The sequence below is a fragment of the Patagioenas fasciata genome, chromosome 1 (assembly GCF_037038585.1).
Source record: "Patagioenas fasciata isolate bPatFas1 chromosome 1, bPatFas1.hap1, whole genome shotgun sequence".
Lineage (NCBI taxonomy): Eukaryota > Metazoa > Chordata > Aves > Columbiformes > Columbidae > Patagioenas > Patagioenas fasciata.
The window spans coordinates 56,605,667-56,618,748 of record NC_092520.1 but is presented as its reverse complement, the minus strand read 5'-3'; the positions used below and the strand labels follow the sequence as shown (position 1 = coordinate 56,618,748).

The 13,082-nt window shown below is 44.5% G+C and overlaps 1 protein-coding gene across 5 annotated transcripts in view; it reads right to left on the bottom strand.

The window, feature by feature from the left end:
* The window catches only part of FARP1 (FERM, ARH/RhoGEF and pleckstrin domain protein 1), a 221,329-nt gene that overhangs the window by 15,271 nt on the left and 192,976 nt on the right, over positions 1-13,082 (bottom strand). For all 5 annotated transcript variants that reach the window (XM_071806878.1, XM_065829735.2, XM_065829736.2 and 2 more), the window contains exons 17-18: positions 3,445-3,526; positions 553-790 (exon numbers count right to left, since the gene is read on the bottom strand). In XM_071806878.1, the coding sequence (XP_071662979.1) occupies positions 553-790; positions 3,445-3,526 (320 nt within the window). The remainder of the gene's footprint in view (positions 1-552; positions 791-3,444; positions 3,527-13,082) is intronic.

The window sequence follows — 13,082 nt, the reverse complement described above, 5'->3', positions numbered from 1 at the left end:
TGAGTTCAGACTACAGGAGGAAAACTTCTTCACATTTGGAAAAAAAAAACACAGTGGCAGCTTTGAGTTCCTGAAACAAATCATGGAAACAGTAAAAGAGCAAACTGTATGTCTGGAAAAAAGGCAAATAGCACTTAAAAGACATAATAACAGCAGCCATGGTGGGTCAGACCAAGGGCTCACCTGGGCCAGTATCCTGTGTTCCTAGCACATCTCTAGGGAGAGCTACGCGCAAGACAAGCACATATGGTACCTTCCCCATGCTTGCTCTCAACCTCCCATCTGTTTTCAGTTCAAGTGACTTCCTGAACTGCACGTCATCTCTGTGTGTTTAATAACCCCCAGCAGATTTCTCTTCCAAGTCTTTGTACAGACTGTGGCATAATGTGTATGTATACAAGAGCAACCTTAATCCTACCATGTCTGGTCTTCTGAGCACTTGATTTTGCAACTCAGGTCTCTTTCAATGTAGGCTTAATAAGAATTGTTGGCACAGTCACGCACCTCTAACAGATTTGGATGCCATGAACTGGTGTCTTTTCTCCCACTTACCTCTTGAATCCCTGAAGTTCGTGTGGCTTGGTGGGTAGTGTTTGCAAAGCCTCTCCATTATCTGCTTGTAGTGCATGAGCCTGTGTAAAGGTCTGAGAAGGAAGGTGTTGAGAGGCAGGTAGCAGACTTTCTGTAGCTCAAAATCCCTGCAAAAAGTCTCCAGCTTGCGGGAGTTCTTGATACTGTTCTCCAACTCAATTAAAATCTCATTGTGCTTCCACAGGTGAACTGTCAGTTGCTTATAGGCACAAAGAAAGACAAAGTATGCGGCAGAGCTATTAGCAATCGTTGTGAGACATGACTCAGCCCAAACCTATTCCAATTGAAAAATCCACCTAGCGCAGCAGTTGGGATTTTGGAAACAAAATTGCTGTACAATACAATGGTTCTGATATTCACTTGATGAGAAGTGGCATTACTCATCCGAAGTACACACCCCGCCCCCCCCCCCCCCCGCCACATTCCCCGTAAAACAAAAGCACATGAGTAAACAAAACTAAGTCTGATATCAGTGAGACATCCAAAGGCCAGGAGACGACATGAACACAGCCCATGCAAGTAGGTGCAATGGGGAGAGAGAGAGAAAATGTGAATGCAGAGCTAGGAAACAAAATGGAATTTTCTAAGAGGATGAAGCGATTTAGTTGCCCCAGTTCCCTTAGTGCTTTTGGGGAACTGAAATGGAGGCAAATGGACTTCTAGCTTCTGCTCCCCTATTATTAATGAGAAGTTGCATCTCCCGGGAGTCCAAACAAATGCAAAAACAGAGGAGTTGTCCGACAGAAATGGGTGTGTTAGAGTTCTTCATCCTTGGATTACATCCTCTTCTCCTTAATGCAGTCTGATCCCACTGGCAGCAGGGGAATTACATACCAGCAAGTCAATGAGGTTTGAGAGAAACATGTAACCTCATTCAGGTCTCAGTACCACACACATTCATGACTCCCATTTAAAACAATTCGGCAGTGATTTTTTGAACAGTTAACACATTCATTTGTGTTTTGCAAAGGTAAACTAGTTCTTCAGGATGCACAGAGCTTCTTCGAGCAGCAAAAAAAAGCCTTCCAGTACCTGGCAGAATATTAACCAGCAACAAAAAGAAACTGAACGCGTATGTTGAATGGACTTGAGAAGACAGTCTGTCCTATTCTAAAGTTCCTGGTTTTTGACACATTTCCAATCAACTGCCGCTCTCCTGTGATTTGTGACATCCTTACCAGAAATACGCCTTCCCTACAGCCAAGCAGCTTCCTCCATACACTGCATGTTCATTTTACAAGCCTGTAACTCCAGCAAAGACACAGCAGACCCTCTGGACTGCTACAAAAGCTGCCCACTAATTACTTGCTCTTAACTTCCTTTCTACATTAATTAAACAAGGAGTATCTGTTTTCAGGTCTTTTAATCAGGTCTCACGATAAATATGTGGAGTTTCTACTAACTCTGTTGTTTCCTGTGCCATTGAGTCAAATTGTGTTTTGCCTCCTTCCTCCATGTATCTGTGCTTACCAGTGGTGGTGGTTCTCAAAAATCATCTAACACGAAAGGGAGAATGGTGAAGGTGAATGCACATCAAAAGGCCTAAGTTAGTGAGGACTGCATGCTGCCACTAAGCTAGTGCCACAGAAGGACGTGCGGACAGTGAAGGACAGACAATTTAATGTTGCAAGGTACCAAGAGCAGAAGCAGACTCTGTTAGAAGCTGAGATTCCCCAAACTGTTAGTGAAAAGGTGTGCAATTCTTCAGACCAGGGATAGAGGTAGAAAACTCCCCTGACTTCCTTCCAATGCCTATGAATTGTGTCTCGAGGGGAAAAGGCAGTTCTTGCTCAGTACACTGTAGAAAGGGTAAGGTCACCTTACTGGTGACAGAGCTGACTGTGCTGGGAACTGTGAATCAAGATTTCTGCGTTCTCTTTTTCTGATTTGCTGTATAATCACTTGCACATCACTTAACCTCTCTCCATCCCTCTCTGTCCTAGATAAGCCTAGTACTAACTAATGTCTCGGGAGAGCTGTAAAGTCTAACTGCCCTTCCTCCTCCAGCCAAGGACTCAAGGTCGCTGCATTTACAAACTACAGAAGGCTCAAGTGGCAATCACCAAAGAAAGGTTTATGATGGTTTCGAAAGCACTTGGAGATCCACCTGTGAAAGGTGCAGTGCCGTGTTTTGCCACACACTTACCTGGATACACAGACACATTAATAAGGTGAGCTATGTGTTACCTATCCGTACTGTAATAGTCTGTAGGGTTTTCACAGGCTCCTGTGCTGCCTTCCACGCTGTTCATTCAGTAACATGGAGCATCAAAAGTACTACTCTGGCCAGACTAACAATAGATGCAAAGTCTGCTGAACGTTACACCTAGATTCACAGTTCATACATGTATCTTTGCTGTTAACTTTAAAGGGATCAAAGGCAATTATTCGCATTTCTTCAAAAGCCTTTAATCTAACTTGGAACCATAGTGCACAAACATAAGTTTCCCAAATCAAGTCAATATCCAGTTTATGGTTGCTACTCCTGCAATATCTTAACACTTATATTTGCATGTACAAGTAGACACACTCAAGTGTTTGAACAGTCTCTTCAACCATACAAATTGCGATAATATTTGAAAAAAAAAAAAAGGAACAGGAAATGTTCCTGTGTGCTGTTCCTACATTTGGAGAGGGGATCAAGGAAAGGGGCTTGGACAATTTAAAATCAGCTAGCAATTCTGAAATCTCAGGTCTCACCAAACACTTGATGCTTCATCAAATGCAACTTCTACAGCGTAAGCTTTGATTACAATTGGCAAAATGCAGCACAAGAGGCAACATCATATGAAAATGAAAAGCACAGCAATTCTAATCCGTGTCAAAGCTTAATAGTTAGAGGATCATTCCTACCTTCATACCCTGAATGTTCTTTAGCATAACATCTCCGATTCTTTGGTAATCTCCTTTAATGTGAGCATTAGAGCGGCCTTCCCTGTCAGCAACAGAAATATCACACACTTCAGTCATGCAATAAAATCGCATAATCACTTACAAGCACAGAAAGGAACTCAATAGCTCATTTCTTGTAAAATCCTGACCCCCATGCTCCTTCGCTAGAAGAATCTTCCTGATGGACACGTAATTCCCAGCTACGGTACAACCTTCACCCAGCCCCTCTTGCACTCCTGACAACAGAGAGGTCAGGCTTTTAACAGAAGGGATTAGACTTTTAAAGAGAATTGCTAGCATTTTCAGACACACCAGAGAAGGCTGGAAATGAGCTGAGAAAAAGGAAGACATCAAAATCCCATGACAATATGTGGGCTTAGAGCAGAAGGACAATTCTGTTCAGAAACAAGGATTGTACCCCACCACAGGACCCGCCATTGTTCCTCCCCTGAAAAGCTTTCTGCTTGTGCAAGGGACAGTGGGACATAAAAAAAAATGCATCCAGCATCTGGGTTTGACTCATAAATGTTACATACTGGCAGGGAACTTAAAATGCAAACTGCTCCCTCCCACCCAGCCAGCTGCACTTGGGTGGGTGCTTCGTTTGGGAGAAACCCAACTCCTGATGAAAAAGATCTTCCTGCTTCTAAATCCATGTGCAAGACAAGCAGGGATACCACAGTCTGGCTGAATCCAATCACATCTTTTAGAAAACACAGGAGGAAAAATCCTTAAGAGAAGAACCTAAACTGTTACAGATCTGTTCCAACCAAGGTAGGTTTTCAAAAGAAAATCACCAGGGGGAATGTGGGGAGAAGCACTGTCCCCCTCCCCTTTCCAGCTTCTAATACTGCATCCAAATTTCCTGCAGTGTGGCTTTTTATGTGCTGTCCTCAATTTTTAACATTCAGCTCAATTCCCACATCTGAGTACTGGGAGACAGATCCAGTCCTGGTGTGAGCACCTGCAATTCAGCCAAAGAAATGCACCACCTTGGAAGAGGACAGAAATACAATCAAACTACAAATGAATCCAAGGATAACAAGACCTCTGTTTTGTGTTACCACTAAATAGATACATTGTTTTTCATCCACTTGCAGTATTTCACACTTACAGGAAAATTCTGTGTGCAGTGAAAAAAACAAATGGACAACCAGGTGGTAAGTCTCTGCATTCCTTAGTCCCAGCAATTTAGCCAGAGGTCCCACACTGACCAAATCATAGAGGATGCACATTATTACATGAATAGATGCATATTCAGACATATATTTTGTTTTGTGAAGTTAAGTAGTTATGGTTCATGCTGGATAAGTTCTCTGCATGCTTTTCTAACTGGGAAATGTGGAGGACACTGTTTATGAGTACTACACAGTAACATCTATTTTACCCTTCAGCAGATAAGGAGACGCAGTTGATAAACAAGGGATTACTCCACATTCATTTGAACAATATCCAGTTTCATAGGCTGCCTTTAATTATTTCTTGTTGTGTTAAGTCTCCCAGGCACTCACATGCCTATTTAAGCAAGAAAAATACAGTTCTCGACAAGATTTTAAATATTTTTTTCTGAACCCAAAGATTACACCACGGTAGAAAGCTGGGTTGTGTCAATGATAACTTGAATTAGCATCACCAGTTTTGCAAAAGCACTACATTATGTAAACACTGGCATAGTCAAAAACATAAAATGGTTTGGGTTGGAAGGGACCTTCACAGGTTGTCTAGTTCAACCCCCTGCAATGAGCAGGGACATCTTCAACTAGATCAGGTTGCTCAGAGCCCTGTTCAACCTGGACCTGAATGTCTCCAGGGATGGGGCATCTACCACCTCTCTGGGCAACCTGGGCCAGTGTTGTAAAAAATTTCTTTCTCATGTCTAACCAGAATCATGCCCAAGAAATGGTCTGTATTGCAAGGAATAGCAGAGGAATGTATGGACATTTTTACAATATTACAGTCTCCACATTACCTGAGGATAAAAACCCAATTTCTCTCTCCAGGAAGCCTCTGTCTGCCAAATCATCCCCCCACTATACTGTTCCCCACCTTCCCCTTCCCATCCAGCAGCTCTCCCCACTAAGATTTCCTCCCAGAGGTTGTAAATTAAACTGTCCAGACACTAAAGCTTTGCCCCAAGCAGTGCATATCAGTGCCCCCAGCTGAAAACCACAACCATGTGAAGTCCAAGGCAGTAGCAGAGAGCACGGAAAAGTCGCCCTTTGCCCATGCAGCCAGCACGCAGCATCCCAGCCCAAACAGTTCACGCTGTGCTGCTTCACACAACCCCAGAAATGTCAAAGCCAGATGAATTTGTGCTGCTGGCAGCAACGACGTGGTATTCCATAATTATCTCTAGAAGAATTCTTGCTTTACGTGTTATTCTCTAACTCTATGGCATTGCCTGGATCCTTTTTTTTTTTTGTGCCTCTACATTTGATTTAATCTAATGGATTTCAGCAGTTCAGTACCTTTCCGATTTACTGCCAAGATAAATATTAAGTACATCATTACAGACTGCTATGTCTAAACAGAAATTGCTTTTCTGATCTCAAGGCTACAATACAGGTTGGCTCCAATACCTGTTGCAAATTTCTTATTTACTAGCTAGCTACTCAAAGGCTGACCCCAAGCCTACTGAAGTCACGGTGAAGCGCTTCCACTGACTTTGTGAACTTTAGCTAATATTTAGTGCACTTGTCCACTGAACAGTCAGGTCCTTATTTCCTAGAAGCTGACCCCCTGGCCCCTCTTCAGCACAGCCAGCACTGACTGCTTGCACAGCATCTCATCACATCAGCCACATGCAAAGCATCAGGAACATTCCCCTTCATTGGCTTTGGCCACAGACTGGTCTGAGGCTTTTTTTAACAGTTTGAGAGCTTTCAAATTGTATTCTGCATGGAATCACAGAATCATAGAATCATTCTGGCTGTAAGAGACCCTCAAGATCATCGAGTCCAACCATAACCTAACTCTGGCACTAAACCATGTCCCTAAGAACCTCATCTACACATCTTTTAAACACCTCCAGGGATGGTGACTCCACCACTTCCCCGGGCAGCCTGTTCCAATGCCTGACAACCCTTTCTGTGAGTAAATTTTTCCTAATATCCAATCTGAACCTTCCCTGGTGCAACTTAAGACCATTTCCTCTTGTCATCTTGGCCGGGTGACAAAGAGGGAGAGAAAGGGGTTCCCCAAAAGCAACAGCCTCTCTCCAGCTGCTGGCTGAGCTGAATTGTACCAGAGGCCTCAGCCCGAGACAGAGATGACCTGTGCTGCAGGCTGATGTGCACTGCTGGAAGAAACAAAACCCTATGAAAATCTAGAAAAGCGATGGCTCCTTATTTCGACTCTTCTCCCTGCTTTGGTTATTTATTTCCATGCAAATGCAGCCTCTTGCAAAAAAGGTGATCTTCACACTGGGAATGGTGCATACACATGCAGGATGCAGTGTGGAGCCAAGGCAGAGGGAGAGGGACAGGGATGGCTGAAGCCAGGCATGGGGGAACGTGGTGGCTTCACATCTCCTGAACCCCATCCTCTACACCACCCCAGCTCTCTGCTGCAACTCCAGAGGAACCCCAACGCTATGCTGCCCTATTCCCCAGCTCCTGAACATACCAATCTCAAGTAAACAAGAAGAAACGAAACCCCAAGAAAAGAGCATCCAAACACAAAGAATATTAAAATAAAAACCAAACACCAGACCCATCAGATGGTGTCTTACTGTTTCGACAGCTCAAAGCAGAGCAGCAGAGAACTCTCCCTGCGGTGTGTTTTTGAATAACAACACTCAGCTTGCTGGTGGCGGGAAGAAGCTGCTCATTTGTTGTGCATCGATGGCTAAATTGTTCTTCTGTTTTTCACGGGTCACTGTTTGAACATGGCATCTATCTGCCAATGACAATGGATAGAGCTCAGGGACGAGGCTCTTAGAAATTTTCATCAGGAGCTGATTTATGACCATAGAAGATGTAGGAGCTGCTTTTCTCCTATGTAATGTGCCCTCACTCCACTGACATTGTGTAGGGAGGTCTAAAGTCACTGAAAACCATGCTGAATAGCGGAGATATTATTCTATAATTTTTCTCCAAATAGTTCCTTCCTTTTTACCGTAATGCAAGTGTGCTACTGAAAGCGAAGAGGAGAAGACCAACTTTTATACCTGATAAGGAAAATCAGACACTACCTTATATATAACTAAAAACTGCTACCAGCTTGACTTACTGTGACTATGCAAGCAGCTATGTTGGATTTTCAAATTACATAAACTTCTATGTGTCCATCAGTGAAAAATGAATGAAAAGAAATCTCAAGTCGGCCCATACTATACTCAATCATCCAGGAATGCCAGTAGAAGGAACAAGGAATAGAAATGTGATGGGGACGGTGGGAAGGCAAAGAGGGAGAGAAAAGGTATCTCAAGATTTTTTGTTTTCCCCAGGTAAACATAAAAAACTTTGACTGCAGCCCTTCAATTGTAGTAAAAAAAAGAAAAAAAAAAAAATCAGCTGCAGCAAATTATATTTATGGTGTGTGACCTTCTGTTATGTGCTGAGGAACAGCATCTCCCTCCTGGATACTGTAGCTTGTCTCGAACACTTAGACACTTCTGTTTTTTTAAGATTTTTATGACACTTTTTGATTTTTTAACTGAAGTTCTAATATTAAGAAATACCTTAAATATTCACCATTACAACTGCCTTTTAAAGAAGAGGAACACTCTGTAACTGGAAGAGTTGATAAAAGCAAAACACCCTCTTTCTTGCTCACACCCTACTATTACACAGTGCCTCTTATTGCCCTGTCCATTCCAGCTGATGCTGCAGCTGTCCTTTCAGCAGTAAGTGGGGCATGAAAAGCTGCTCAGAACCTAATAATGTCCTGTTGCAGCCATCAGAGCTTCCCAGAGTCCCACCAAGCCTTAGGGGAGCGTGGACACATTTAAAGACTTTGGGCTGGCTATTTCTGTTGTGGGAGAAGCCCAATCTACAGCAAGAGTGCGTCAGTAATGCTTTCAAACAGTAAGAGAACAAAGCAAGTAGCACCATCGCATGGAAAGACACTGAAAATACAACACTTCATACCTTGGTGTGGAACCTCCTCAGAGACGACCCTGGGCACATCCCATCAGGAGAGCCACAGAGATGAATGTACCATGGCTCTGGTTGTGACTACTGGATCCTAGACCAGCTGCTTCTCTCCCACGATTTCAAATTTATTTGGGTGTAGCACGGCTCTAATCCCCCGAACTACACAAAAATGGTTTCAGCAATGTAAACTGTCACACCTCTCAAAAGCGAGGCCAATGCAGTGGGACCAAGCTCCTCTTCATGTCTTTCTTTCAGCATCCACACTGTGTGTCTCTGAGGTTCATACTACAATATATACTTCATTTATGTACGTAGGACAAGGGCACTTTAGAAATTGTCCTCTTCATCCCTCTTCACTAGGCATGCAGAACCAGCTGAACAGTCAGCACTCGTGCATGTAAGAAGGCAGATAAGGATTGCTGCCTTGTTTATGTAAACTGTTTATTAGGCTGTTCTTCCTGACCGCAAGTCCTACTTCCCAAACAAAAAATGGTTAATAAATCAACATTTAGCTCATCTTCCTACACCTCCCTGAGTGCTCTTCATTAAAGGTTTTCAAACTGGCTTCTATGAATCCTGATTGAGCCTTCTCCTTTCATATGCTAAGATTTAAGAGCTTTTTTTCCTTTTTGCAAATTACCAGCCGCACTTTTCTCAGCCACATCTGGTAGTACCACGTAGCAGCTTTCCTCAGAAGTGCCTGTGAAATGGGAGCCAAATTACTGGCTTCCCTGGCAGAAGATGAGTCCGCCTGCATTTCTGGAAAGTATGTAATACTTTCTCTTCCTAGCACATGGATAAGGCCCAAAATGCAGATTCACACTACCTGATACGGTTTCCTAGGGCAGAAATGGCTATCCTGGCCTGCCCTGGCATTGGTCTCTGCAGGGCATAGTGGTTGACCAAGGGAGGAAACTTACGGTTCTCCATTTGCCACCTTCTCTCAGAATTTATAGAAACCAGTTTGGAAACTTCTAATACAAACATGTAAAGGGGTGTGGGAAGATGAGCTCAATTTTTTTGGCTGGAAAATGGTGGTTGTGGCCCAAATGAACAGCCTTTTAAACAGCTTAGATAAATGAAGGACCGAAACCAAACTGACTTCTCAGATTCAACTGGTCAGATGCTAATAAAGCAATTCCTTCTCTGCCTGCACTGCCCACACCTCTTACTTCTTGCCTTCCAGGTCCTGGGAAATAGGAGTCAGCTTTGAATCACCGAGATAAGCCTCCCACATCTCCTCCCAGCAAAAAAAGTTGGGAACTCCTGATCTTGCACCCAAAGCCTTGCTGAGGAGCAACGTGGATGAGCCCTGCAAACCAGGACCAGTGTGCACCTCTGCTGGTACTTCCTAAGAGGACAGAGAGCCTGATGTGCACTGTCACCTCTCCAGCCTCAGGCAGCTTCTTTCCCCTTCTTCCTCCCTTGCTGTCTGACTGCCTCCACTAAAGGTCATCCTCTCATACCTGAAACCACAGGGCCTCTAGTGGGGTATTTTCATTTTGTGGCAGGAACACAGTCAGTCTCGTGAACAGAGGGCTCAGCACAGTCAGGGCAAAGAGTGAGATTCATGGGTTGCTCCATAGACCCAGCAACATCACAGGCAGGGCAGAAAGATTGACCAGAGCATGGTATAGAAACACAGAATCACAGAATGTCCTGAGTTGGAAGGGACCCACAAGGATCATCGAGTGCAACTCCTGTCCCTGCACAGGACAACCCCACAGTTCACACCATGTGTCTGAGGGCTTGTCCAGTCTCTTCTTGAACACTGTCAGGCTTGGGGCCGTGACACCTCCCTGGGGAGCCTGTTCCAGTGCTGCACCACCCTCTGGGGGAAGAACCTTTTCCTAACGTCCAGCCTAAACCTCCTCTGGCACACGGTATGACTGATCTTAGGGTGCTGTGCAATAAAAACACCGTGAAGCTGCTCAGTTTCATGGCCAGAAAGAAACTTTGGCTGTGAAAAATGCAGCAGCTTCCTATATCCTGCAGTTGGCTATTGGTGTCAGCATCAATTCACATCTTGTTAAAGACTTTCTCGCTGTGGACAAGACACTGAGATCTGCCACTCTTAGGAAATGCAGCACTAAAGAGAAAAATGGGTGAATTGTGTGAAGAAACAAATAAGACCTGCCAGAATCTATAACTGGGTCAAAAGGATACCAGCCCTTAAGATGTTCAGTAACAAACAGCCTGTCTCTGATGGCAGATTCAAACAGCTCAGAAGCTTCCAAGCAAATCAGAAATGATTTTAATAATGTGCACAACCTGAGCTTCTTTGAGCCAAATACTAAAAGCCTATACATGTTTTAGCAAATTAAAAGCACTGAGCCATCTAACAATTGTTATGCGTGAACCTCCCCTGGCCTTGCTCTCCTCGCAGCTCTTTTGCAGAGCATCAGCTTCAACATGATCCAAGTCTTAAGAGACCAGGGAATAGCTTCCCATAAGAGCTTCCAACACACAGCATGAAGGTTTGAAACAAACCTTAGACAAACACATGGATGTCTAGGCAGAGTGAGCAGACTGAACTGCTCTTTAAGTTGATAAAACCCAGCATCCTACTCACAGACGACTGGTTGTAGGAGGCTCTTGCTCTCAGACAAGCTCCCACAACACACCTGGGTATCTAGGGGCTTCCAGTAGCTTGATGAAGTCCACAAATCTTCCACTCAAAGGCCCCTTTTTTCTGCAGGACACACCACCCTCTGATGAATGCAGAGCACGCTTATGTCTCAGGACAAGCATCCCACCTTCTACCCTCTCCCCCTGCCTGGAAATCTGAAAAAGCTGAGATAGAAGAATCAGATTCAAATGAGTTGGTTTGAATCCTGCCTGCAGCAGTATCAGTGGCACAGTTCGGCCCATGAGGAGGCACACAGCTGGTGCAGGGGCTGAGCAGTGCTCTGCTCCATGGCGGGGAGCACAGGCAAAGCCCACTGGCTTCCAACCACCCAGGGCCAAAGACAGAAGTATCATCACAGAATAACAGAATAGTTTGGGTTGGAAGTGATCTTTGAAGCCCATCTAGTCCACCCTCCCTGCAATGAGCAGGGACATCTTCAACTAGATCAGGTTGCTCAGAGCCCCATCCAGCCTGGCCTGGCCTGGAATGTGTCCAGGGATGGGGCATCTACCACCTCTCTGGGCAATCTGGGCCAGTGTTTCACCACCCTCAGTGTAAAAAATTTCTTCCTCATGTCTAGCCTCAACCTCCCCTCCTTTAGTTTAAAACCATTACTCCTTGTCCTGTCACAACAGGCCATGCTAAAAAGTCTGTCACCATCTTTCTCACAGGCCCCTTTTTTAGTACTGAAAGGCCACAATAAGGTCTTCTTGAAGACTTCTCTCCAGGCTGAACAACCCCAACTCTCTCAGCCTGTCCTCACAGCAGAGCTGTTCCAGCCCTCTGATCATTTCTGTGTCGTCCTCTGGCCCCTCTCCAACAGGTCCATGTCCTTCCTGTACTGAGGGCTCCAGAGCTGGACACAGGACTCCAGGTGGGGTCTCACCAGAATGGAGCAGAGGGGCAGAATCACCTCCCTTGACCTGCTGGCCACGCTGCTTTTGATGCAGCCCAGGATACAATTGGCCTTCTGGGCTGCAAGTGCACATTGCCAGCTCATGTCCAATCTTTCATCCACCAGTACCCCCAAGTCCTTCTCCATAGGGCTGCTCTCAATCCCTTCATCCCCCAACCTGTATTGATACCAGGGGTTCCCCTGACCCACATGCAAGACCTTGCATTTGGCAGTAGCATTGAGCTAAGTGATCCTGACCACACTGCTGAAGAAATTCCCTACTCAGTGCCACCAGCTTCTTCTATATGCTGAGGGGCTTTTTGGTTTTGACAGTCACTGTTTAATTAAACAGTAATCCCTATAGGATGGAGTTTATTGCTTGCAGCTTATCTTGGCATCTGTGGTTTTATTATAAAAACAGCAACACCTCCAAAACAACACCTGCCAGCAAATCTGCCTCCCTTCCTGAGGCACATTTTCAAATCTTCCAGAACCTGAAAAACAAACACTGTCTACACCAGTGGTATTATGTTAGGTAAACCCACGCTGTTGGTTGCAAACTAGATGCAGACCAGGGGCAGGAACATGATTACGTCTCTGTCAAATGCATCAGAGCATCCAACAGAGAATTCCCGGTGACTTTACACTAAGTGGAAGGACATGCAATAGCTGAGCTGACAAATTCAGAATGAGGTGCCCTACTGGGGCACAGTTACCTCAGCAGAACATTTTTGAACAAATTGGGATTGCAAAGTAACTTTGTAGCAGATCAGTTCTCTATATCATGTAGTACCTGCAGTTTAAATACAATATACTGCTCTGTAAAACTGTAGCCTCCAACACAAGCTAAAACTGGAAAACAAAAAGTTCATTCAGCTCTAAAAAAATCTAACTTGGAGAAACAAAATAAGATCTTCGGAAGTCTAAAAGCCCAAAAGTTTTTTTTTTGTCTTCTAACATAATTCCCCTTACTTAGTAC